Source organism: Bombus impatiens, unplaced genomic scaffold (assembly GCF_000188095.3).
Source record: "Bombus impatiens unplaced genomic scaffold, BIMP_2.2 scf_0582, whole genome shotgun sequence".
NCBI lineage: Eukaryota > Metazoa > Arthropoda > Insecta > Hymenoptera > Apidae > Bombus > Bombus impatiens.
The window spans coordinates 287,938-313,425 of NT_177001.1; the positions used below are offsets into that span (position 1 = coordinate 287,938).

Sequence of the window (25,488 nt, forward strand, 5' to 3'; positions counted from 1 at the left end):
TAATAATTGCAATACATTTTGTTGAAAACAAATAAATAACTGAATAATTTTTTACATAGCATACATAACTGATTCTTTCTTTCTTTGCCTCTTGAAGTGGAAAAAAAATATAGATGGATAAGGGAAAATCGGATTTTTACATATAATGCAAGCAGATGAGAGTAGTAGATTTGAGTGAATACGGCTTTGAGCGGCATGCACGCCTCCACTTGGCCATTTATCCGGGCCACGGGCAGAAATGGCCCTTTACAGCACGGCTAGCCCGGTAATATACAAGAAAGGAGAAACTGGTAACTAAAAATATACGGGTACACTGGGGCTTGCAACGAACCCGACTTCAAAGAAATGGATGGCCTTCAAAGGCCACTCGCGGATGGTTACGTGCGAATTTTTTAGGATCAACGACTACGTTTGTATGATGGCGGCGCCTACCGGACAAAAATATTTTCCCACCGTTTCGTTTGCTCTAGGGGCTCGTTCGCTCTGTTTGCTTCGATCGAGTAACGATTCTACTGGGATAGTTTCTATCCCGAGAACATTCGGTTATCTCTTTGTTTTTGATTGTTACATAAATGTGCTATAACAGAATTTTTTGGATTTGGTGTATTTGATGGTTAATTCCACCGAAGATGTTAGGTTATGTCAAATTAGGTCCAATTAAAAGCTGTGTTTTCTATGAAATCGGATTCATTAATATAGTTGTTCTTTCGTCTTCTTCGTAGTAAGAATGAATTTTGTTTACTTCATAGTAAAAATAAGTATTGAACAAACATCACTATTAGTATTGTCAAGAGCTAATCAACTTCCTACTGATTACCCATAATGCCCGTACAATTATACCGTATCAGCCGTACCATAAATGTCCATATTAACCAAGTTTCATCGCCATCTAATGACTTCGATATCCACGGGCTAATCCGCGTCCAAATACAGGGAGGAAACTGCACACGGGATGCAATAACGACTGTATATTCCTGTTGTCCTAAGATCAACTTGTATCACGATTACGCACATCTTGATTCATCATGAAGGTACATATGTGCAGTAAAGAAATGAGATAAGGTAAATAACCAGACTAGCCAGAGAAAGGGTATTCAGAAGATTTCAGTAATCTCTAGGTAATCAAGTAACATTATTGGGCTATTTGTCTATCTCTCACTGAAGATGTATAGCTAGTGGAAACGATATAGCGTGGTCATAAATTAAAGCGTTAGGTGGCGACAGTTATCGATGTGGAGCTACCATATCTACAGCTGTATGCATGATATAGCAACGTTTTAGAATTTTCATTTGCAAAACCTTTCTATAAAATAGATCTTTGAAATATTTATTAATAAAAATGGAAATTTGGAGGAAAGAGAAATTCGAAGAATAAAAACGTCTTCTTTGGTCCGAGTTTATATTTTTATTGATAAATATTCCAAAACTTTTGAAAATTAGCGTATTAAAAAAAATAAAACTGTTTTCCAGAGAAGTTAGTCTTGCTCTTCTCCTTTAAAAGAATTCATTGTTCTCGAACCATGTCTCATAATTGAAGCATTTCATTTGCGTAGAGAAGTAGCGTAATCAAAGTTGCTCTAATAATTCCGAGAAAGGGTGTTTTCGCGAAAGATGCGTGGTTTGGAAACGAATGTAATAGAGAAGCATGTAGATCTGGATCCAAGAGCAACGTCCCCTACATGGATATGTCGAGACTGGTGGCTGCTTGTGTCGAGCTACCGCATGGTCTATATCTGACGACGCATTATCTGCTTTACTGCCTCCAGCAAACTCGGTATTGCATCCTACTTGAGTTGTTCTCGTGACACTCCCGATACATCCACTGCTATACCTATAGTACTACTATATTCCACCTTTCTTTTAGGCGCAATCTTTACCCAAGTTTCCCTTTTCCTTTTTTTCGTCCTTTTTCTATCTAGCTCCTTTTCTAGGGTCTTCTTCTTGTCCCTTTAACAGACTATACATATATCTTTATCCTTTGCTTTGTCGCGTGGCCAGCCGCCTTTTATTTTATACCTTCCTCTGTCTCCTTTCTGTCCTTTCACCGACGTTTCAATTTTTTAGCCTCTATCGAACATTTTGCTGCCTTGAGATCCAATTTCTCTACTCTGATGTTGCTCTTTTCCTCATCTACCTTTTTCGATTTTCCTGGTCCCTTCTGTGTCACTTGTTTCTTTCAAATTCCTCTCTCTCTCTCTCTCTCTCTCTCTCTCTCTCTCTCTCTCTCTCTCTCTCTCTCTCTCTCTCTCTCTCTCTCTCTCTCTCTCTCTCTCTCTCTCTCTCTCTCTCTCTCTCTCTCTCTCTCTCTCTCTCTCTCTCTCTCTCTCTCTCTCTCTCTCTCTCTCTCTCTCTCTCTCTCTCTCTCTCTCTCTCTCTCTCTCTCTCTCTCTCTCTCTCTCTCTCTCTCTCTCTCTCTCTCTCTCTCTCTCTCTCTCTCTCTCTCTCTCTCTCTCTCTCTCTCTCTCTCTCTCTCTCTCTCTCTCTCTCTCTCTCTCTCTCTCTCTCTCTCTCTCTCTCTCTCTCTCTCTCTCTCTCTCTCTCTCTCTCTCTCTCTCTCTCTCTCTCTCTCTCTCTCTCTCTCTCTCTCTCTCTCTCTCTCTCTCTCTCTCTCTCTCTCTCTCTCTCTCTCTCTCTCTCTCTCTCTCTCTCTCTCTCTCTCTCTCTTGGGGATTACACGATGCTGCGAGAAGTATCGTTTGCTTAGACAAAGAATATCTATCCAGAGATTTCAGAAGTTTGACGTACTAAGTTGCAAGTTCAAAAGACACGTTATTGCAGACACTGTTCAATCTGGTTTCTATAGGCCAGAATTTTCTCGAAACATATCTTTCATCGCCGGAACATAATCCTTTACTCGTAGTAGTTCAACATTGTCCAAAGTGACCTTTCAAGCTACCGGGCTTTGCTCCTCTCTTCAGGGTTGGTACATGAACTCCGATTGAAATCTCAAAGCTCATATTATACAGGGTGGTTGGTAACTGGTAGTACAAGCAGAAGGGGGCGATCCTACGTGAAAAAAGAAGTCGAAAATATAGAATAAAGATTTTTCGTTCGAGGCTTTGTTTTCGAGGAAATCGACTTTGAATTTTCGCTCGGTACGCGTGCACTTTATCACGTCTCGTTATAACGGATCTCATTGTAGATCGTTGTCTTGATGGAAAAATTAAAATTAATTAAAAAAAAAAAAAAAAAAATGAAAAAAAATTTTTAAAAAATGAAAGAAAAATTTTTGTTCTATATTTTCGACTTCTTTGTTCGCGTAGAATCACCCCCTTTCCGCTTGTACCACCAGTTACCAACCACCCTGTATATGGAAGGCCTATATTATAGGACAGTTACCTTTCACAAAAATTGTATTATTACAATTTCTGTAACAAATTAAAATTGAAAAAATTGAATTAAATCTATAGAAATTGAATCTATTACAATTTTAGAATTTTTTACAAGAATTTTCACAAGAATTTTTACAAGAATTTTCCTATCGTTTTAGAATCTTACCCATCTTATTTATCTATTATACTCTTTAACAGCCGGAAAATCCGTAATCTATGTAGCTACATTGAACTAAATAATTATCGAACATTTTTGTATAGCTATATTTTCTATAAAAGTCAATATTACAACTATTCTACAGTAGAATATTGCAATATATCTGTTGCGTATTATCGACTAGAGAGCAAGCGGTCAGGTCAAACAGATCGGTCTTTGCCTGGGTTTTTCCTGGCCTCGCGTTATTATGTTTACTGCCCTGGGAGGACCAGTCATTCGGAATTTCCTAATGAGGGAAATGGACCTATCCGTGCCATAAACGGACGGCCAACTAAAATTCCGAACAATATCTATATGTCGGAGATGAAAGGACACCGGAGCCTTCCCTCTGGAACTTCGGGAAAATTGTAATTAAAGTTTACAGTCGTAATTAAACAATTAAAGTCATTCTTTCTTGCGATCTCATCGACGAAGAGAGTAGCGCCTTACGATCTGTGAGTATTACACGTTTAAGTTAATAAATCAGTCAAATTCGAAGATGGTATCCCACTGGGGGTAGCCATCCACATGTTATATTACTAAATCACTAAGCTATAATATTTTATCAAATGTCCTACTGGACAAATTGTAAAATGTAAATAAATAAATAAAAAAAAAAAAAACGTTTGAGTTAGAGCAAGTATATCTATCATCCCGTTGATCGTGGATTCGTTATCGAACCTAAGACCAACGTCACTAACATCGCAAGTGCCCAACCACCGCTGTTGATTGTCGAATCGGTAGTGTTCATACTCGTAGTACCAGGCCGTATCTTCGTTATAACACAACGATGGCCAATTCCAAGGGAGGTCTATCAAACGCCCACAACCCCATTCCTGACTCTTCTCCGACATATATTAAAAAAATAGGTATAGAAAATGTTTGTATGATAAAATTTTCTATAAAAATAATGTGTAATTACAACTAAAAATAAGAATCACAATCTCCAAAAAAATGCTTTATAGCCCCGTTGAAAATCGCGACAAGTTGAGAACCCGGATTATAGAATAAACTGTTTCCCCTAAAGTGCATTAGTTTTTCCATTTCCATTTGCATAGAAGGCGCGTTGCTCCTCCTCAACGTTGACACACGATTAAGGATTGCCTTCTGTATATCACCAGCGTGTCTGCCACTCTCTAACTCCCATAAACTCGATTCCCGTTACTTCGGCCGATTTGGTTGCACCCTGGATACCGGAAAAGTGTCTCGTCCGAAGTCGGAAAGCGATGACGGCCGCGCATCGCGTCGCAACGCGACAATAGCTCCGATGAGCAACTTCGACAAAGGGAAACGCGCATTTATTGTCTCATTGTCTTCGTCTCCACTTCGTTGCTCTCGATAATTTTGTCAATTTCATCCAGCCCGTAGACGTTTCGGCCATTGCACGGTTTCTACCGACGAAAAATCAATTCGGACGCCAAGTAGTCCCAGTCGAGATTCTTTGCAATATTTACGATATATTTGAATTGTATTCTGGTATTTTACTAGTTCAAATATCTAAAATGTAGATATATTGCTCAGGGAAGTTGAACTTTCTACTCTCATTATTAAAATGTTAATTTGTGTAGATATGAATTCGTGTGTCCCATTTTTAATTAATTCGAATATGTAAATATCAATATTATCAGAATTACTAAAAGACAAAGGTCAAAGGTGAGAATATTATTGGCGAAGGTGGTTCTTGTTTGTTTTTACGGAATTTCCTTGGAAAAGGTAGAAATATTGATATGAGATATTGCTCGTTTATTATGGAATTAAATATCCAAAGATAATTCCGTCAATTAATCGGATGTTCGTAAAAAAGATGTAAATATTGCTCTATATAGCAAGCTACTTGAATGGAAACAAAATTAAATTTAAAGTCCTAATAAATATATTGCGAATGTTTATGCATTTCCATATTTTCATAAATATAACTAAAGACTTGGATGCAAATAAGAAATTTGTTTCATTCATTCACTAAATACTATAAAAAGTACTTCGTTTTGGATATTCTTGTTTATTGTATACATTCTGCGGATCTTTGCACTTATAAATTTCCCCAAAATGTATAAACAACCGCAGTTTACTAATTAATATCTAAATGTATCTTATGACCCAACATGTTCGATTAGACTAATCGAAATCGATTAACTCGTACACGGTATTATAGTTTCGAATACTTGTAAGACATCTGAATATTAAATTATAAGAGCTGACAGCCTTGATTCATCAACAAATATGTAACTCCTTGTCAGTTGAACGATGTTTTTCAATTGCACGTGTTTGTGTCGTTAATTTAATTGGACTTCAGGAGCGGTTCCCGTTTCGTTCATCTCCACCGCTTACCTAACCTCACTCGCTCGGTTTCTATTTCCTTTATTGCGCTTACGTATGCAACATTTCCAAATCAGGAGTGCTGCCAAGTGGGACGTGGCACATTTCCTGCTTTACCCTGTGCTGGTTACTATTTTCAGGGTTTTTTTGCTCTTCTTTTTTTCAACAGGAGTCAATGACTTCGCGAATGCACGAACCTGTGTGTGTTTACGTCAAAATCTGCATCGCTCAGGAATTGGTAGGAAGTTTTGACAAAGAGAACGATTCCAGCGTTATCGCTGTGCGTTGATGGAGGATATCCAAATATAGTACTGGTTATCGCCTTAATTTAGAACTATGCCCGCGTGCATGCAAACGCGTGTATCATACGCAACGATCACCCGTTTGATTACAATTTAGCTCACAGCCGGCAATATTTCGCAACTTTGTTGAAATTGGATTAAGGAACGTGCCGGATAATAAATAAATTGTTCTCGTGGCCGAGGCAAATTGCAAATAATCGTGATATGAATTCCTTGCTAACCTCAAAATGTTGAAGTTTCTTATTTTTGTAGAGCATACATAACGTTCAAGAAATATCAAATTTATATGGATATTTACGATTTACAATAGTTTATAAAAGTATACGACTAATTATTGAAAATACTTTTATGAATATATGTATTATGTGTGTGTTATACAGAATTTGGAAGTTCCATTTTTAACTTCATTTCTATATTAAATGTTAAAATACTTTAAACTACTATAACTAGTAAACTATAGTAAAGTGCTATATGTATATCTTCAGTGTTTGAAATATGTGGATATATATTTAATATTAAAATGTTATAGATTAATTTGAATATTCAAAACACCCGATACATTTTTTCTAATCTAATGAAAATTTTAGTGCAATTGTTGGCGAATACTCATTCCTATGAAGACATTCCATTCTAAAGGGAGCTGAGTCTCGCATGTTTTCAAGCTTCCTTTTCAATTTTCGAATGTGAATGCGTATATGTTATGTACACAGTATACAGTACACACGCCTCTGTCATCGAACGTGACACAATGGCCATCGATGAGACGACGAGTCTCGACAAAGGTAAAAGTTGCTGTATTGTCTCTCGGCTTCCACGATATCTACTGGAGTGTACCGATAATTTTGTCAATTCCGACTGGTGGCAACGCCGCTTTTTCTTCTTTCTGGATACAAGACAAATAGTAACGGTTTTCAATTACCTTTCACAGCACAGTTTTTTTTTTATTGTTAGACGCCTGGTAGATTTTAACCTGCCACAGGGGTTGTTGGCACTTTTAACCTTTACTCTTCATGAAAATCAATTACTTTTTTAACTTTTTTTGTATTTGTTTGTTTTCACAGTAACTTTTTATACTCTTTTTCCTTTTTCTATTTTCTACTTTTTATTCGTACCGTGCACCGGAGATCAATTTGACAGTCATTGGAATAGTTTTGACGTTAAGTGTCCTTTACAATAATAAAATGTGTTCACCGATTGTAAGATATATCCACTCAGTCGGACATTAACATTTTTGTTAAAAATATTTTTTTATTGGGAAACAATATAAGCCGAATTTTCGATATTTGAGATAATCAATATAATGGATACGTATAAAGGATCACTGCAAGTATTAAATATATTAAATACTCAAAGTAACAGAAGAATTAATATTCACGGATAATTCAGAAAAGCAGATCTTTGCGTTCTTGTAACCTTTAATAGGTGATTCTTCTAGACATATGTGAGATAAATTCGAATCTGCAAACCATTTTTTCCTAAAATCTACAATTTTCGAAAATATCATCTAAGCATTTACATATGTTTAAATAATGATCGAAGTGAAAAGGACACCTAAAACACGCTATTTTTTGCTTATATTATTCAGTTTATTTCAAACACTAAAAATCTGGGGGATAATTTAACCATAGCACGCAATAGAGTAGGCATTTCTGTTCAGGAAAGCATAAAAAAAGTAGAAAATCGTGTTTGGTTTCCAATATAAAAGCGAAACAGTAACAAAACACATGGCAGTGACAGTGATACTCAATGTTGGCGGTTCCCTCGTCTGCCGCTCGGCGTAATAGAATCGCTAAACGCGCGCGCCTGTTATCCTCCAGTATTGAGTACCATTATCGTTGCTGCGTGTTTTGCCAAAGTTTTTCGCTTTTATATTGGAAACAAACCATGATTTTTCAGCTTTTCTCGATGCTTTTCTTAGCATGAACGTCTGCTACATCACATGCTATAGTTACATTTTCTTTTAGGCTTTTAGTTTTTGAAATAAATTGAAAAATGTAAGGCATGTCCACAGAATTGTTTCGTCTCAATTGCAACTCACTAGCTGCTAATGTAGAAGCACAAAACATCTCCGAAATTGAAAATTTGCAATTATGTTAAAAATTTTTTTTTTTTTAAACTGTGGGTTCTCGGTAAAAACATTTTGCGGGTTCGTGTTTACCTCTCTGCGGTCTATAGAAATCGCCTATTGAAGGTTGCAAAATTAAATACGTGTTGAGCAGTGTTATCAGCGACGAAATCGATAGTGAATATTCGATGCAATTATATTCCCCTTTATATTTCTACTATATAACGTCACTTTATAAACTTTCCAGTAATGATCAAAGCTACGAAAGACTGTAATTAAGACCAAACTACAAACAAGGTGAACATACACGTATGCTTTACACTCCTTCATCAAAGCTTTCATTCATTTGAATCTCTCCTAACCTGTTACGTCTTCGAAATTTCTTAAGACATATATAAGTACAAAGTATATAAGTACAAAGTGTATAAGTACAAAGATCTGGAAATTAGTAAACGAGCTTCAAAGAGTTCGTATGGTAGCTGTTCCGTGCAACATGCCGCCTCTTGTTATCTTCCAGGACATTTTCAAAGAATCTGTTAATCCGAGCTTCCATCATGGCGGAAAGAACGCATCGTGTTCCAATGTGTGAACTCCTATACTACATACACATAAGTACTTTCCTCTGCCACGAGATTCCACCAACACGAGTTTTTACCTTCCTTTGTCACCTTCGTGTGTCTGTTCATTTTCTCAACATCGCGTCGGTTCTATCTGGCACGCCTCTGTAAACAAAAGCAAAGCCGCATTGCTGGGCTCCACGATGCACACAGAGCGAGAGAAAGAAGAAGGAAGGATACGGCGAGGGTGGTCTGGAAGGGGGTAGGGATCTTTTAAAAATAGCTTTCTCCACAAGAAAGCCTCGAGTGGGTTTCTCTAATTAAACAGAATTTCCTTGGTTAACCACGCCGACAAGTGTCGCCAGGACTCTCTCTCCCTCTTGTTGCACTGAATCTATACTCGCGCCACTGTCACTGCGGCTAATTATGCAGCTTAGTGACTTTTCTCAATTTTCACTATTTTATTTCAGTTTTTCTTCTTTTCCAAAGGTGTATTGTATTACTAGACAGTGGACTTTTATATAGATTCATATTTTTATGAACACATTTAAAGAAATAGAACTCAATTAGAAATCTGTTTCACCTCCTTAGAATTACAATGAGCACTGTAAATTTTATATATTCTTATATGTTACATTTTGTAAATTTGTGCGTATGTAAATTCTCTATAAATGTATTGATCTTTTTGATAAATTTTGGTTGGATTAAGCTGAAAACGCATTAGGTTAAAAAGCTTTCTCCTTCTTATAATTACCTCACTGAAGTTTCTATCTTTGTTTTTCCTTTCCCCAACCCCTTTTTTCCTTCCTCTCTTTTAACCTACTGGTCAAATATGCAGAGCGGACTGCTCGAAATTTCCAACGTCTGATTTTCGTCGATAATATCGTCTCCAAAAGGGAAATGAATCAAACGAATGTTACGTGTTATCAAAGGGAATATAAATTTGATCGAATAAAATCGTTCCAGCGGAGACGTACGAAGTAGCGTCGAACGTATTACATGCACATAGGTTAGGGTAGCGTTTTGTTGGTTCTACGTCGATGAGACTAACAATATGTATCTGTTACGCCACGAGGCTTACCACAGGCTGTATTTTCTAATCGTCGCTCGCGATCCTACAACGTCGCAGGCAAACCGTCTTATCTGCCCGCCGGATCATATACAATGTATCGACGAGAGCATAGTTGTCGCCAAGCAGCGAGCTCTAGAAACGTCGATTTTTGACCGTTACGTTTTTCACACTAGAAGAGGCATACGTGATCATAGGCGCGAGCGGTGGCGTGACCTGAGCATAGTGGGGATCGTCTTCCAAATGAGACAAAGGAATAATCGAAGGGCGTTCAGTTCCTTCTGACGAGTCAAACGTTACACATCGAGAAATCTGACGGGCAAAATCAAATAGTCTAACGAATTCATCTAAAGATATCGTAAAGTCGAGTCAACTTTCTGTAATATATTCATCATATTATTGTAAAATATATTATTTTATGTTAACCTGTTAATACAGTGTTACATTCATTAAACCACCTCTGTTATCTTAACCGAAACGGGGGAACGGCTATTTCGCGGCGTCGATTAACATAATCGTAGCGAGAATTTACGCCTCTCGCTGACGCGTTTTCCTAGCGACCGCGTCTCTCCGCGAACGGTCGTAACAGTATCTGTCTGCTCGTAACGTATTTAAGAAAGCAAGTTCGTACAAAGTGCGATTTCCTCGCTAGGTATAACTAGACTTAGAGAAGCTTATCTCCGTTACGACCCAAAAACCGTTTTAGATACATGATAACTCATTTTAGTAATAATATTCGGTTCGTGTTATGAACTGAGAGGTTTACAATAGTTCTAAGTCCCTTCAATTTTTTTTTTTCTAAATGTTTATTAAAGCGAAGATACAATTTTAAATACATTTTGGTATTCACAATAAACGGTGAATTTTTGTAATGATGTTTTAGGCAAAGGTACCGATACACAACGGTACGACGTAGCCATGCTATAATATGTGTAGGCGCTTTACATTTTTCGTGTTTAATATAATTTTTGGGTTTCAGCCGCTGGGGGAGCGGAGCTTCTATGTGATTTTGTCAAGTTCCTTCAATTGGTCAAGTTAATTTGACATCTGATATTTTTTTGGCAGAAGTTATATATTTATGTTTAATATAACATTTTCCTTCAGAAATAGCAATATCGTGTGAATGTAAATCAAATGGCAATTTCGAATGACGTACTTCGCGCAGTTAAATGTTTTTTTCCATTGTCAGAATTCACTGTAGAAATTTCATCTTCAGCTCTACTTTTTTTTGTCTTGGCTTTTTCTTAATCGCGAGCATAGTGTACGTTGGTTGCTGGTGGATTTTTCCTCTGTCGTTTCTGTGACTGTTTTCCATGTTTTTATTTCGTTAGTGCTTTATAATTGAAGAAAAAAGCGCTTCCCAAGTAATAAGGGCGGAATCTCTAAAACGTAGCTTTCTTACGGTTCTGCTATAGAAAAAACTCGAGTGGACTTCCGTAATTAAAGAGAATTTTCCGAGTGACATGTCAAATTAACTTAACGACTTTCGTACTCTGTTACGCTGGGGTTTTAACGATTTCGAATTCCCCTCCCCCATTTCATCCTTTCTTTTTAGCTCTCCTATATATATATATATACACATACATACACTCTTGTTACGTTCCACCGCGTGGTCTACTGATTTCAAAGATTTCAGAGTGTGATGTATGTTTGTTAGCTGGTAGGCATTTAATTTTCGCTAAACTAACAAGGATATGTTTGAAATTGTGCATATACAGGCATGAACAGAATTTTTCTGTAAACGAACATCGTTATTATTTGATATTTGTCAAAGTGGAGATTAAAGAAAATGTTTCTCCATTTTGTTGATAAATAAATAAAAAACAGCACAATATAATTGCAGGATTTTTCAACAAATTGCAAACGCGTATTTCGAATGCAATATATATATAAAGCATATTAATAAAGCGCGTTAATTAAATTATTCCCAGCAAACGCAACAGTTAGAGAATCCGATACATTGTAGCTTATTACTGCAAGTATTATTGTTGAAACGCACTGTGTTCAAAATCGCAGTAGGTAATGTATGCCTGTGTTAATATAAACAATTTTATTGCTCATGGCACACAGTGTATTGGAGGAAAAGAGATTAATTACGTTTCGTAACAGAGAGATTACAAAAATTTGATGGCACTCCAAAGCGCTTAAAAATGATCAGTGTCTGATCACTGCTATCTTGTGTTTTGCCTTACAATCGATCTTTTCATATATTCTTATATTACTTTATATTCTTTTCCTGTGGCGCTTTTCATTGTTCAGATAAATCCTTCAAAAATAGAGTTTTCTCTTCATCAAAATTTTTACCATGACATTTACCGAAAAATTAAATTAAACCTACAAAAATGTTGTAAAATCGCTTTAAGTCTCATACATAAAAATAATCTATGAATAGAAGTATCTGTTGCACCAATGCAAGATGGCGAATAACTTAGCAGCAGCCACCCGCTATACATCTCTTCGATTTATCTTTCTATTCGAAATTGATTTTTCAACGGACATGTCACAGAGAATGCAGAGTTACGCTGCTTACCCCCTATACCCATGGATGCTTGCAGATCCTGAAAGCTTGAGATTCGCCAAATTCCATAGTTTACAGTCGAATGACGAGGACAACTTCCATTCTCCACCTAGAGACGTATAATACCATTCCCAACCTCGCAACCGACAAACTCTGAAAATAAACGTGTCGACTCAACTTTCATGGAAATAGTCTTTATTGTTATAAACTTATATATGCATCTATTATATTTGCACATACATATATCCCTGGAAATATGTAATGGAAAAATATAAGAAAAATTTTGGATATCATATTTTTCTATTCATGGCTAAAGCATTAAAGGTGAGAATATATGGTAGAGCGATATCTCGACCAGTTTCCTGTGTAGCGTCGTTGCTCAGGTCGATGGTATTCGATATCAGTCGTTGCTGTTGGTTCCATAGAAATGGATATTATAACTGATTCCGTTCCCCTCTTCATCCTTACAACGCGCAGGGAGGGAAAGGAAATCAACAATACAGTTCCTCGTTAAAAGGAGCGTTTTTATGTATGGTAGTTTATCGACTCGCGCACCCGATTGCTATCTTTGCCTGTCATAAAGACATGCTTCTTTTTATCATTTTCTTATACGTACTTCAATTCTACAAACAATAACTCTTATTAATATTTAAACACATATTTTTTCCCCCTTTTTCACTGTATGCTATACGTTCATGTCTTGAACATTTCTTGAAAATTCAAACGTAGAAAAGTCAATGTCGTGTATATATGTATAAACAGCAAAGAGCCAAATAAATCCTGAACATACATTTTTAACCTTTTCGACCTCCCTGAAACGCGCTGCCATCGTAGGATTGAAAAGTTTACCTTAGAGGTAAACAGAAAACCCCCTCATGAGGTCCTATTGTGAGAATTCCCTTCTCAAGAAAAGAACACGTGGACGACAGGCGATTAGTTATCGTCAAAACACATGTCGAGGGTTATTCGTGGTTGGAGAGATCGCCGTGTTACTTTTTCACGATAGAGATTATTTCGTGAGCCGACATATGTCCCCCGGACATATGACATCAAGATACTCCCCCCAGAGTTCTTTCAACTCAGAAGGTTCTTTCGATGTCTCAGGGTGATGTCATGCTCATAAAATTTACCCTAAGGACACCTTCAATTGTCGTAGTTATAATAACTGTTTACAGACAGCGTTGCTACTACTGTTCGTGCAAAAATTTCAGTTTACGGTTATCAGGGAGATACTTGATTTATTTTAATTGTATGGAGGATATATGCGGTGACTCGCGAAAGTATGTGAACATTTACCATAAAAAATGTTTATGTATAGATTGTATACGTTAATTAATTAATTTGATTATACTGATAAAATTTGAAACCATTAAATGTATTATGTCTAAGTTACATGATATTTATCGCAAACATATATTTAGTAAAAAATTAGTTTACTGCATGAATAACCATTTTAAGCATATAAAAAGTGTTAAGAATTGCCCCACATACTGAGCACATATTGAGGTTTATTAATATAATGTATAATTGTTTGTTCAGATAATTTTAGCCCCTATGCATTGTATTCGTAATAAATATTTTCTAACTTTTATGTACATTGTATATTCGGAGATAGTTTCTAGAAGTGCTCAGGTATCTTTTCCAGCCACTGTACGTTTTGCCAGTTTCTTTATAAAAAGACAGGATCGTAATGTTTCGTCTAGTTCATAAAATTCCCCTCGTCTTCGGATTTCAGCCTTGTTTGGAATATAAATACGTATATATAGCCAGTGGTATTGTGACTAACTCGATATGCCGCTTCACGCGAAGGCCATTACGCATAAATACAGTTTCTGAATTACGATCACTTATTATTATTATTATTATCGCGATGATTGCAGATGACGCCCATTGTATGAGTAATTAGTAATACATATTCTTGGACGGTAATTCCATCTCGTAAATAACATGGACTACTAAGCAGTGTAACGCGATACTAGAAACTTTCTTCATCGATGTCGCCACAACAATAGGCTGTAGGAATGCTAGAAGTTGCGGTTTTTGTTGCATGCGATCGCAGACTTTGTTAAGCCCTGTTTACAAACAACCTATCGACATGTTATTACGCAGGGTTGCGGTTTCATAGTCTCGTTCCTTTTTCGCCAGTATCCAACCCTCGATTTAATCAACCGAATAACACACGAGAGGAGAAAGTATACGACACGTAGCTCGTTTTAAAGTTAAAATGGAAAGTCACTGGATTATATAAGAAATTCTGAATTATTCATGACTGAAATTGAACGATACGGATTTGTTCCATTCTATTGGGCATGCGACACAAAAAGTATTTATTGAAATTCTTTCATCTTATTATTCGATGAAAGTTCCTTCGCTTTTCTGTCGTCCTCGCCACAGTATCAAGGTTGTAATATCACAAATATAAGGTTTTTGCGAAGACGAACTGCTCGATCGGCTCGTTAGTCTTCTTACTCGATGAAACGGCTAACAATAGTGATGTGACCAGATATTGTAACGACACCTTACATTGATCTTCTCAATGTCGATACATCTACTACGAAGAAAATGTTCGTGTCACGTTTGACAACAGATGAAAACAACAAAGTTATTCGGACAAATGAAATTGTTATCTTATCAATCTTTATAAAAAGATACGTTTATAGCTAGTATATCTTTGACGTCTAATCAAATACACATTGCTTTATTCGATTTGGTTGGGTATATTTGAGGTATTAGATCTTTATAATATTTAGAATGAACATTATCTATTCAGGTCAATTGAAATTCAATGTGAACAAAGTCCAAATTTATCCCTATTGTATTCCATTTTCTCTTCAAAGAAATGTTTGACAGTTGTGTATTCACACTGTGACAGACTAAAGAGTCGAATTTGAAATGGAGAGCACGAGGTTGCAGTAACAAGTTTTCCGGTGGCTTTGTCCTCGTCTTGAATTTTGTTCCCGAAACAGCCGGTTTGGGAGCCACTGTTTCGCACAGGATCAATTTCAAGAGTTCTCTTTGAAGACGTACTCAAAGCGTTGCATATTATGCGCTTCTAACCGTACATCGTTCAAACGCGTGTGATGCAAGGAAGGACCTTGAAACAATGATTTATGCGTATCGTCATGTGCACCCTTTACCAAATCAATCTGCAGCTTCCGTGGCCGGGATCGGTCAGGGCCGTCGTACAGTGTCGCAATTTTGTCGCGCCACCACACGTCGTTCCGCATATTTATGAACCTCCATTGAAAATGCACCTCCTTTTCTCACAAAAATTTAGACCAGCCAATATTTTTACATATTATGCACACGTATATATTATAGGATGGATTTAAAAAGATTAAAAATTTAATTCCACTAAAATTTCGTCTCGTTAAAGCGTCAGATGTTATAATAGAGGTTAATGAACGTTAAATGAACAGATGCAAATATTCTTAACCTCAGAATAAGATAGTGATATTTTGTCTCGACTGTTATCGAACGTTCATTTATAATGATGATCTGCATCTTCATATGTATAATGTGTGTGGAAATTTGACAATAGAAGACAAAGCATTCCACGAGATACACAAAGTGGTAATTAATCTCGAAAATTAATTCAACGAACAATTATCGTGGTGAGAGATATGTATTGAAAATAGCACGCTCAGTACGCCATATGTTCTTCGGAATAGATTAAATTTCCCGGATGATCACGTCGCTTCGAAATTATAATTATGGTTTATTCAATATTCTGCACTAACGTTTAATCGCGTATCGGAATAGCCTGAAAGTGATTCTGTATGTAACATTAATTAGAAACATAATTTGAGGAATGTTGTTCTTTTGCGTTGTATTATTCGAGTGTTACAATCTATTGAATGTAATGCCACTTGCTAGATTTTAAGTAATTAATAAGATCAAAAAACTTAGTTGATTTTATAAAACTTTTATGAAATACAAATACTCAGAGAGGACGACACCCCGAAAGGCGTTCGTAATCTGAGTATATTCCATCTACTGTAGTCCTGCCATCGTTCGTTTCTACGAAGTTTAATACCATATACGTAACTAATTCATTTTCCGTCTTCCTTTTACCACAATCTTTGCCTTCTCCACTTTTGTCTCTGACCAGCTTTTGCTTTATTAAGTGAATATGTTCCCTTTAACTTCGTGCACACTTTATTTCGCTTACTAATGAGCTTTTTACCACTTGATCCTCTTAATTAATCTATATATATATATTATTACATGTAATTCCTTAAATCACTACTTTTGCCTCTTTTATTCCCATTTATTGCCTTCGCGCATCTTTTCCCTCTTTTTCTATATTTTTCTTTTCTTCAATTACTTTTCTAATTTTCAATTTACTCCTTCTTTCTTTCCTCTTCTTTACTCTATTTTTCGTCTCTTCCAATTCTTTTCCCAGAAATTCGCACACATGTTTTCCATTTCTTGTCATTTTTCGCTCAGTCACTCCATTTTCATCAAAGTTCCATTTTAGTCCCTTTATAATTCTTCAAACTTTTAAATCCTTTTCTCTCCTCCCTTTGACAAACTATTTTACTCATTTTCTTTCGTTTTTTTTTTGGTTTCCCCCCGTTCCCATTTCTTTCGATTTTTCTTCACGTGTTCCCGATTTTTACCCCCTCCCCCTTTTTTCTTCTCGTTCTTCTGCTGCTCCCCTCTCTTCCGTACTCTTTCCAGCGATCCCTTTTTTCTCTCACCAGTGGCTGTTCTTTTCACCCCATAAGAATGCAGCCTGTGCGAAATGGCACCGCTACGAACACGATTCGCGGAACTGCAGCTGCCGTTCATTAACGCGCGGTTATTAAACTTTTCGCCGCTGGTTTCGGCCCGATTTGTGCTATTCTCTTATGCCTACCTCCCTCGTTAAAATTCATTCTTCCAGGCATTCAACATTCACAGCTATTTTCGTGTTAATCCTCTCTTCTGTTGGGATTCGGAACGAACTTCAATGCGACATTCTGTTCTTATGTGTTGAAATGTTGTTACATCGCCTTTTATGGAATTTACTCAATACGGGCGGAATTAATTATTAGAATACTTCCAATGTCGTGTAGGAAGTTTAAAAATTATTGTACTAAAGTTAATTGTAGCGTGTAAAGGAAATTTGGTTTAGGAAATGTTGACTTTGTATTTACAACTGCTATTTACAATTTACAATTGCTTTGCGCGTTTTAAAAAGACTCAGTTTTTTTTACATTATATAATTCTTAGTTATTAAAGTTATCACTATCAATAGTTTATTATGAAAAGAATATCTTTAATAAAGCTAGACAATTTCTATATAGATAATTTTTAAAAAATTTATTTAAGATAAGAATAAGATGAAGATAAAATTAAAAGTGCAGATTTATGTTTGGAAGTTTAATAATTTACAGGAGGATACATAAAACTGAACACTGTAATTTTTCTTCGGCTTATAACCTGTTTGATATATAGCGCCGCGAATATTATATCGTGCAATATCATTTTCCGTGAGTAATATTGCTAAAAACGGAAATTTTATTGTACCTTAGTACCGTAAAATTAGTGGTTGAAAAACGAAGTTCGTACGAAATTTATGCTTCATAAATCGTACACACCTGACAGGGTTCCGTAACATTAATTTTAATGAGGCATTGCTGCTTTGTCATACGCTGACACAATTATTAACCTTCAAAAAGTATATAATAAAAAACTATTAATAGAATTTGAAAAAAAGATACGACTATCTGGTGCAGTATTTGTTTAAATTCAAGTAAAAACTATGGATTTCTTTTTATGGAACTTTCAAAACGAAGAGTGAAAAACGAGGTGAAGGAACCAGCTTAATTATAAATTTAAAAAGTTGGAAGCTAGTTTCTCGTTTGTAACGCCTCGTTAACGAAGACAGTTGCTTCTTAAGATTAATTAACATCCCTCTCGTCGAAACGAGGTTATAATACGTCGGGCCGCGAGTTCTGCCGACATTAAAAAATCATTGCTCCCTTCCCCGTCATTCCATGACCTCTTTTTTCTTTCAGTCTGCGATGTCTCCCACGTTTCGATAATAATTAAACCAATCTGTACGAACAAAATGCTAGTAGTGCCTGATCAACTGAACTTTAGCTGAGCCATTAGTACCTGTATTAACTGCTGCCGAACGCGAATCCACTTATATGTAGGTCTAACAATGAGATGTAAAGAGTAGCAGCACGCGTTATGTTATTCTCATGCCTCGCAGTCGATACAAGTTTGCAACATCATTATGTATTTAAGAGCAAATGTTTCATTGAATTCTCTGATATGAACATGAACTTCTATTAACCGAGCGAAAAATCATGGTTGGTTAGGGAAGATATAGATAGATTCCTATTATATGAACGACCTGGTTATATGAACTAACTTGTCCCCCGATAGGCTATCAGAACACTCGTACCCGCTTGCAATGTCATAAGAGATTGACGAACATCCGTCGCAATTTCTATTGAACTTCGGTTGCCATCGAGTAAATTTCTCCATTTCGTTGGGAAGAAATGTGTGGCGTAATATTGTAATCACTTTATCATTGTATTATGAAATTGTCGTACTATCATAACCTTCGACTTTGTTGTTAAAAATGACATACGTTTCATAAATACTATAAATAATCAATATTTGAATCAATATTTGAAATTTATGTGAAGGAAAAGATAAAAAGCTGTTCAAGAATTATTGTATTGAATATAGTATAATCAATAAGAATAAAGAAATTTATACGAAGAATATCAAATTTGTACACTTGGTGGCAAAGTGGAATATATATGGTGGAATATGGCTATATATGTATGTATATAGCCATAGAATTAATCAGGCTCGAAAATATACATATTTTATTTTATACATTATATAATATTTTAGAATGAAGTAAACAAGAATATTTTATAGACTACCATCATAAACAAAATTGAAGGTGTTCCCACTTTAAGTTCTCTCTTTAAATTGATGAAGGTATCTATATGCGTACAAGACGTATACGACCCTAAAAAGATCAATCGATGTGCCTTGATAATGCTTTAATTTACAACCTCACTACATCCAATACTCTTATCAAGAGTATGTACATATTTAATATATTATATAGAGGAAAAAGCAACTGTGTATATAAGGATGAAAGATAAAATCGAGCTTTTGAAATGGAAATATAATCTATCCTTGTTCCATGGAAATAGAGTTTGTTCAAGACAATGAACACCAGAAACGGTAGTTTTATGCGGGTACCACGGAGTATTAATTTACTTCCAACGAGAAATGCGTGCGACGAATATCCTCAGTAAAACCATCACAATTTCCATAGCGATATTAGCGCTCTCTGTTTACTAATCACTAATTATATGTAGCCGCTCATTCTGCGAAAATTGAATCCACGGTTCAAAGTTAGTCACCGAGTAACAATTACTATTTTTCATGCAATGTTTTCTAGTGGAGCTCATTAGTGATCCAATTAATTGTACAACGTGTAGCGATAAAAATTTGCATAGTATTTCTCCTTTTCTGGCTCCTTCCTCCTTCTTTCCTCTTCACAACCTAACCTGTGTCCTATCCTACTTTACTCTCTCAATTTCCAGTTTTAGTAACAGTTAGCTAATAGTTGAATTTATATCGTTCGATCTTCTGGTCTTTGTTTCTTTTAGGAAATTAATTAAGACGTGGCATTCATTACCGGGAGACATTTGATCGTCACGACTCGAGCTGTTCTGTATTCATAATTTCTTTTTTATGGAATACCGAAGAATATACATTTTTCTTTCTTTTTTTCTTAACTTTCTCATTGTTTATCAATTGCGTTTTTTCCGTACATGTTTATGATATACATACGTACTGATATAAGTACAACAAAAGATATTAATTCACTTAATTGGTACTTTTAGGTTATGGATGACCCATAGATTCTTGGGTTAAATTATTCAATTTATAGTTATTCAAGTGAGGGTAGGTCCTCTTACATGGTAATTAAAAACTAATTGAGTAAAAATTAAAATTAAATAAACTAGTCAGTTGAGGATAAAGATGGTCCATTTTAGAGAATCGCTCTATCTTCTTTTCTAGGTTACCTTTATTTATCGTCTTTATCTATATTTTATCTGTAATGCACCCTTGCTACAAACTTGTCACTCATAATTTGATAACTCAGGTTATCATTTGATGAGCAAATTTCTTTTGGGTTACAAACTAAAAATTACAGAAACGACGTCCTATTCTATTTTACGAGTATTATTCTTATTAGTAATAAATTGAAATAGAAAAATATTCAAAGACAATTGTTTCCACTTTTTGAGAAACTAATATATTTGAGCTATGTCACAAAGCGAAGGCAAAGAGTAATCAATTTGTTACTTCTAGATGTATTGGTTGAAATAGGTGTTTTCGACTTTCGTAAACCGTTCGTTGCCGATACGCACGATGAAAAGGGAAAATTATATAGGAATACATAGTGTCCCAGTTTTATCGCTTTTTAAAACGCGATACCATGAATATTTTATCGACGATACCGGTGAACTGTTACGTTCAAAATTAACTTTCCCCCGGTAAAATAAAGGCAAGGCCGTCAGTGCGTGTAAGCCGGTTATGTATTCGACGTTTATTGTCCGAACAATTTCGATTGATTGCACCGCAAAGTAGCTTCGTAATGAGATAAACATATCATTGTTTCATTGGCATTGATTGTCGAAATCGTTGACACAAATGGACAAGATTTCAGTAATTGCGGTGCAAATGTAAGAGACAAACGAACGTTTCCTCCTGTGGAAGGGTGACGAATTGCTTTTGGTATAATTTTCTCGCCCCCGCACTTCCCTATTAATTAACCTGACGATTTAACTCGTCCATGCATCTGTGTCAAACATCGGTTTACATACAGAGCGGGACACGTAAAATACGAGGGCCAAAATATTTTTGTGAATATTAAAGATACAAACCTAGAAATTTTAATCAAAATAAAAATAAAATGAAAAAAGCAATTATTCGATTTAATTTGTTTTTTGTGTATGAAAATATCAATCAGGTTTCAAGCTCACTTACCTGCTTTTTTTGAAATAGAACAGCATGTTTTAATCGGTTACATTTACTGAAAGTGTCTAACAAATAACTTCATCTAATATTTTATATTATAAGGCACATATGCAAATGAGGTTACAGGTTGATAATAAGATAACTATAAAATGAAAGTAGCAAAGAACCTTCTATCTTTACTAATCGAATAGTGTTTTATCTTAGTAATCTTCGTTGTTATGTTGAGCCTCTGTGTCAAACATATAATTGTAAGTTGTAAGCTCGGATTTTTATTGCTGTATCTTCTTAAGACGTCATTAGAGGCTTAACATCTCCATTTCATCCTAACAAATAAATCTCTAAAAAGTATTTAGTGGTCTTGATACCTTCTTGACGAAAACTTTCACGAATTAAAAAATACAAAGTAAACCAAACGATTAAGTCCCTAAAACATTCGATACGGACAACGTTTATTGAGAAATGCAAATGTTATGCTTTACGTATCTCAGCCTGTTCATGTACATGGTCAAGCATGTAATTATTCTACGCAATAAATTGGCATTTGTTGACGTGTAAAGCCATCGCCCTCCTCCGTATTTAATCGAATATTAAGACAGAAAACATTCGACGTTTATTTAACCGGTTCATTTAGTCCGGTTCTTCCGGTACAACGGCGCCCCGTTGATTTCAATAATTACGAGGAGAAGCCATTGAGGCTTGCAGCTTTGGCAATTAGTACTTCCCATGTTGTCGAGCGATTACAAAATTTACGAGGGACAAATGGGCGAAACTTTCCGACGATATGCAAACTACGGCCTTGTTTGACCCATGTTTTTAGACATAACTTATCGCTTGAAATAAAACGAGCAATTATCTTGTCAATAACAACGAAAGTTCCTGTAAAATAAAACATTGTTATTCGTTAGAATATTGTTTACACGTTGTTGGCCAATCATAATTATGCTCGTGCATCAACTTGTGCCATTATTATTAAAATATGTAATTTATGTTATACGTATAAGTAGTTATTACAGTATTATCTAAATTGTTGCATAGCATCTTATTGAAATAAGCAAAGATCTTTTAACGTTTTATGTTTTCTTCTATTTGAGGAAAATATAAATATTCTGTTTGTTACGTCTAACTTATAATACAATTTACAACGTACAAAATACTATGTTTTATGCAAAATTATTGGAATTCATTTACTCCGAAAATATCTATGTAGAAAGATAGTAAACACGTATGAAACTTATAAAAATGTATGCAATTACAATATTGTTTTAACAAATGGATTCGATCTGATTCACAAACGAAAGAAAAACTATGACTCGTGGTTTGATGTCTGCGAGAAACTTGTGATAGTAAAAACATTAGTTGTTCACATACGGGGTTCCAATCTCGCGGCAGTAGCGCGAACGAATTGACCCGTAAATTTTGAACGTGCCATACACGGACGAAAAAATAGCATTCGAATCGTGTGTTGTTAAAGGTCCGTGAGAAAACGAAAAAAGAAAGAATGTCGCCTGTCAAATTCGTGTTGGCACAGTGAAAATTGATTTGTGCGCGATTTTTCAACGAACGTCCGAATCTGTTTTCACGAAACTGACAGAAAAATAAGAACATCTTCGAAATCATGGTTTCTTCGAATTTTGTGTTAACTGCAAAAATTTTTGGCTGATTATCCTCGAAATATTTGATTGAAAATACTTTTCCTGTAAATGTTTGCTACTTTTCAATTTAAAGAGTGTTTCAAGAATGTTAGATAAAAATTTAGGTACAGGTTCTATGTGTTAAAAGAAAAGAAAAAGAAGTTCATATAATTGTCTTGGACAATAAATTTACTTATAAACTCAAGTTTGTATGAACCTTTTTCTTGCCTTTGATATATATAACGTGTATCTACATAGATAGGAATATTCCTGTCGACCATTTTTTAAAAACTCTATACATATATTTCAATATGGCGATATGTTGAAGTTTCTATAAGAAAACACGATGTTTCTTCCACTTCGATCCCATCATCCACTTCCGGTAGACGTGGCTTTTTTTCTTTTCGTTCAAGCCTATCCGACCTCGTTCCTCGATGCTCTGTCATATAATAATTAAAAGAGCGCTGATTAAAGGCAGAAGATTAACGAGGCGTTCAGCTTATCTTATTTTCTCACATTTCTTTCCTTTTTTGTGCGCAGAATGAAGCTGTGGTGGAGTTTGGCGCTGGTCGGTGTCGCCCTGTTGATGATCATCGTCACCACCAGAGCGGAATCTGATCTATGGGAGGAAGATGACAAGGAGGTTCTTGTACGAACTGTTCGTGGCACCAAAGAACGAGGTATATATTAAGTTTAATTAAGAATCTATATATACGTCACGTTGAAATAAGGTGAAACTGGTTCCGGAGATACATCTTTTTAATGTAATAAATTAAAAATGAGAAGAGAGAGAATCGAGGCTCCTCCAATTTCTTTATTTCTGACTTCGATTGAACTCCGGACTGGAAAGAAGAAAATTTAATAGTATATATTAGTCTAACATACCCTAACCCAAACCAATAACATTTAAATAAATTAAATAAGTAAATTAAATTGAGTAATATTAATTAAATCAAATCTAGCCCAAACCGATACCAATTCAAAATATGCATGAACTTTATATACGCGTAACCTTTGAAATAATGATCGTCGCGTCGTGAAATCAGTGTTTCAAAAGCCTCTTTTATTCAAAAGTCATATTTTATATAAAAAAAAAGAAAAAAAATGGAGGGGAAACAAATCCAGAAATAAGAAACCTTCAAGCGTTTTTCGACTTTGATCTTTCAAATACAACTTGGTTTTCTGGCCAAGATTTATTTACGTTCTTCGAAAAGTCTTCATTAAAGGTTCCTTTGTAAGATTATGTTTTAGAAGATCAACGGGTAGAATTGAAATCTTGCAAGTTCCGCGTAGGGTCCGTGTTACTTTCGTCAAGAGATGAAGAAACTTAATATCCGTTAAGTGTTTACAAGGTGTTCGAGTCAGGCTGTTTGTTCGCAGAGAGGTCGGTGGTGTAGTATCATGGCGTCGGTAACCGGGTCCCCTTTAAATTTCGCTTCCACATGGAAAGAAGTCACGTCCACTGTGTATGCGCATAGTTACTCTTTGAAACCTCCTCGCAGGTATTTTATCTTCAGAAAAGCTCAGAGTTCGTTACCAAGTTTTAGGTTAGATGATGTCGGCTATGTTTGTTAGAATTAGATCGTCTTTACCGAACTTTAAATGTTTAGACGGTTGTATCAGTGTAAAATAGAAGATTGTATTATATACAGTAACTTACGGTAAGATTGAAAGCTGTGGTAACATTATTATCCTAATCTTAGGTACCCAAATAATCACTCAAGTACTTAGGGTATCTTAAGTATTAGGTATGTATATATGGTTTAGGTGTGTATATGTCGGAGATGAAAGAACACCGGAGCCTTTGGAATTTTGGATAATCCCGCAACATTGTAACCTAGAGTCTACTATAGCTGTAATTGAACAATTGTGATTATTCAATCCGATTGTAATTGTTCGAGAGTTGTGATAGTGAGCTTGGGCTCGAGGTGACAGTCAGTCGCTGAACGTAGCCGCGGTCACGGGATGAACGCTTTGTCTAACAAAGGCATGGAATAATTCTATAGTATATAGTAATTCATAGTATAGGCCTGTATTTTTTTTGTACGAGTACGTAGGGAACCCGTAACGGATGAATCTCTGAATTTTCGTAAAGAAAGATTAATCGACTTTTATCACTACCACGTACCTCATTGTCAACTTCATTAACATCGATCTCGTTTTCAGCGGTTTTATTACAGGCATTAATTATTTTTGTTTTACACATAGCGAGGCTATTTTGTGTAATATTACGTCTAAATCTTGGCTTAAAATTTAACGAGCAATCGCGATATCGTATTGTTAAATAACTATCAGCGAGGACATGAAAAGTTTATCTCTAACCACCGACACCTGCAACGGACAAGATTTGAGCGATACGTTTAGTACCAATATTTCTTATTCCTCGCATTACTACTATATCAATCGTTCTTTTGCCAGAGATTCTCAAGACTACGGATTCTTTAATTAGCGAACAGTCGGCTTCGAAATCGGGGTAAAATGGAAACGACT

General features: G+C 35.7%; 1 protein-coding gene and 1 long non-coding RNA gene across 3 annotated transcripts in view; both read left to right on the top strand.

Moving 5' to 3' along the window:
• The window catches only part of LOC100749487, a 45,197-nt gene that overhangs the window by 11,670 nt on the left and 8,039 nt on the right, over positions 1-25,488 (top strand). For both annotated transcript variants that reach the window (XM_033322307.1, XM_024369533.2), the window contains one exon: positions 23,539-23,678. In XM_033322307.1, the coding sequence (XP_033178198.1) occupies positions 23,540-23,678 (139 nt within the window). In that variant the 5' untranslated portion in view covers position 23,539. The remainder of the gene's footprint in view (positions 1-23,538; positions 23,679-25,488) is intronic.
• The window catches only part of LOC112213307, a 4,091-nt gene continuing 2,308 nt past the window's right edge, over positions 23,706-25,488 (top strand). The window contains exon 1 of the long non-coding RNA XR_002947197.2: positions 23,706-24,765. This is a non-coding gene — a long non-coding RNA (uncharacterized LOC112213307). The remainder of the gene's footprint in view (positions 24,766-25,488) is intronic.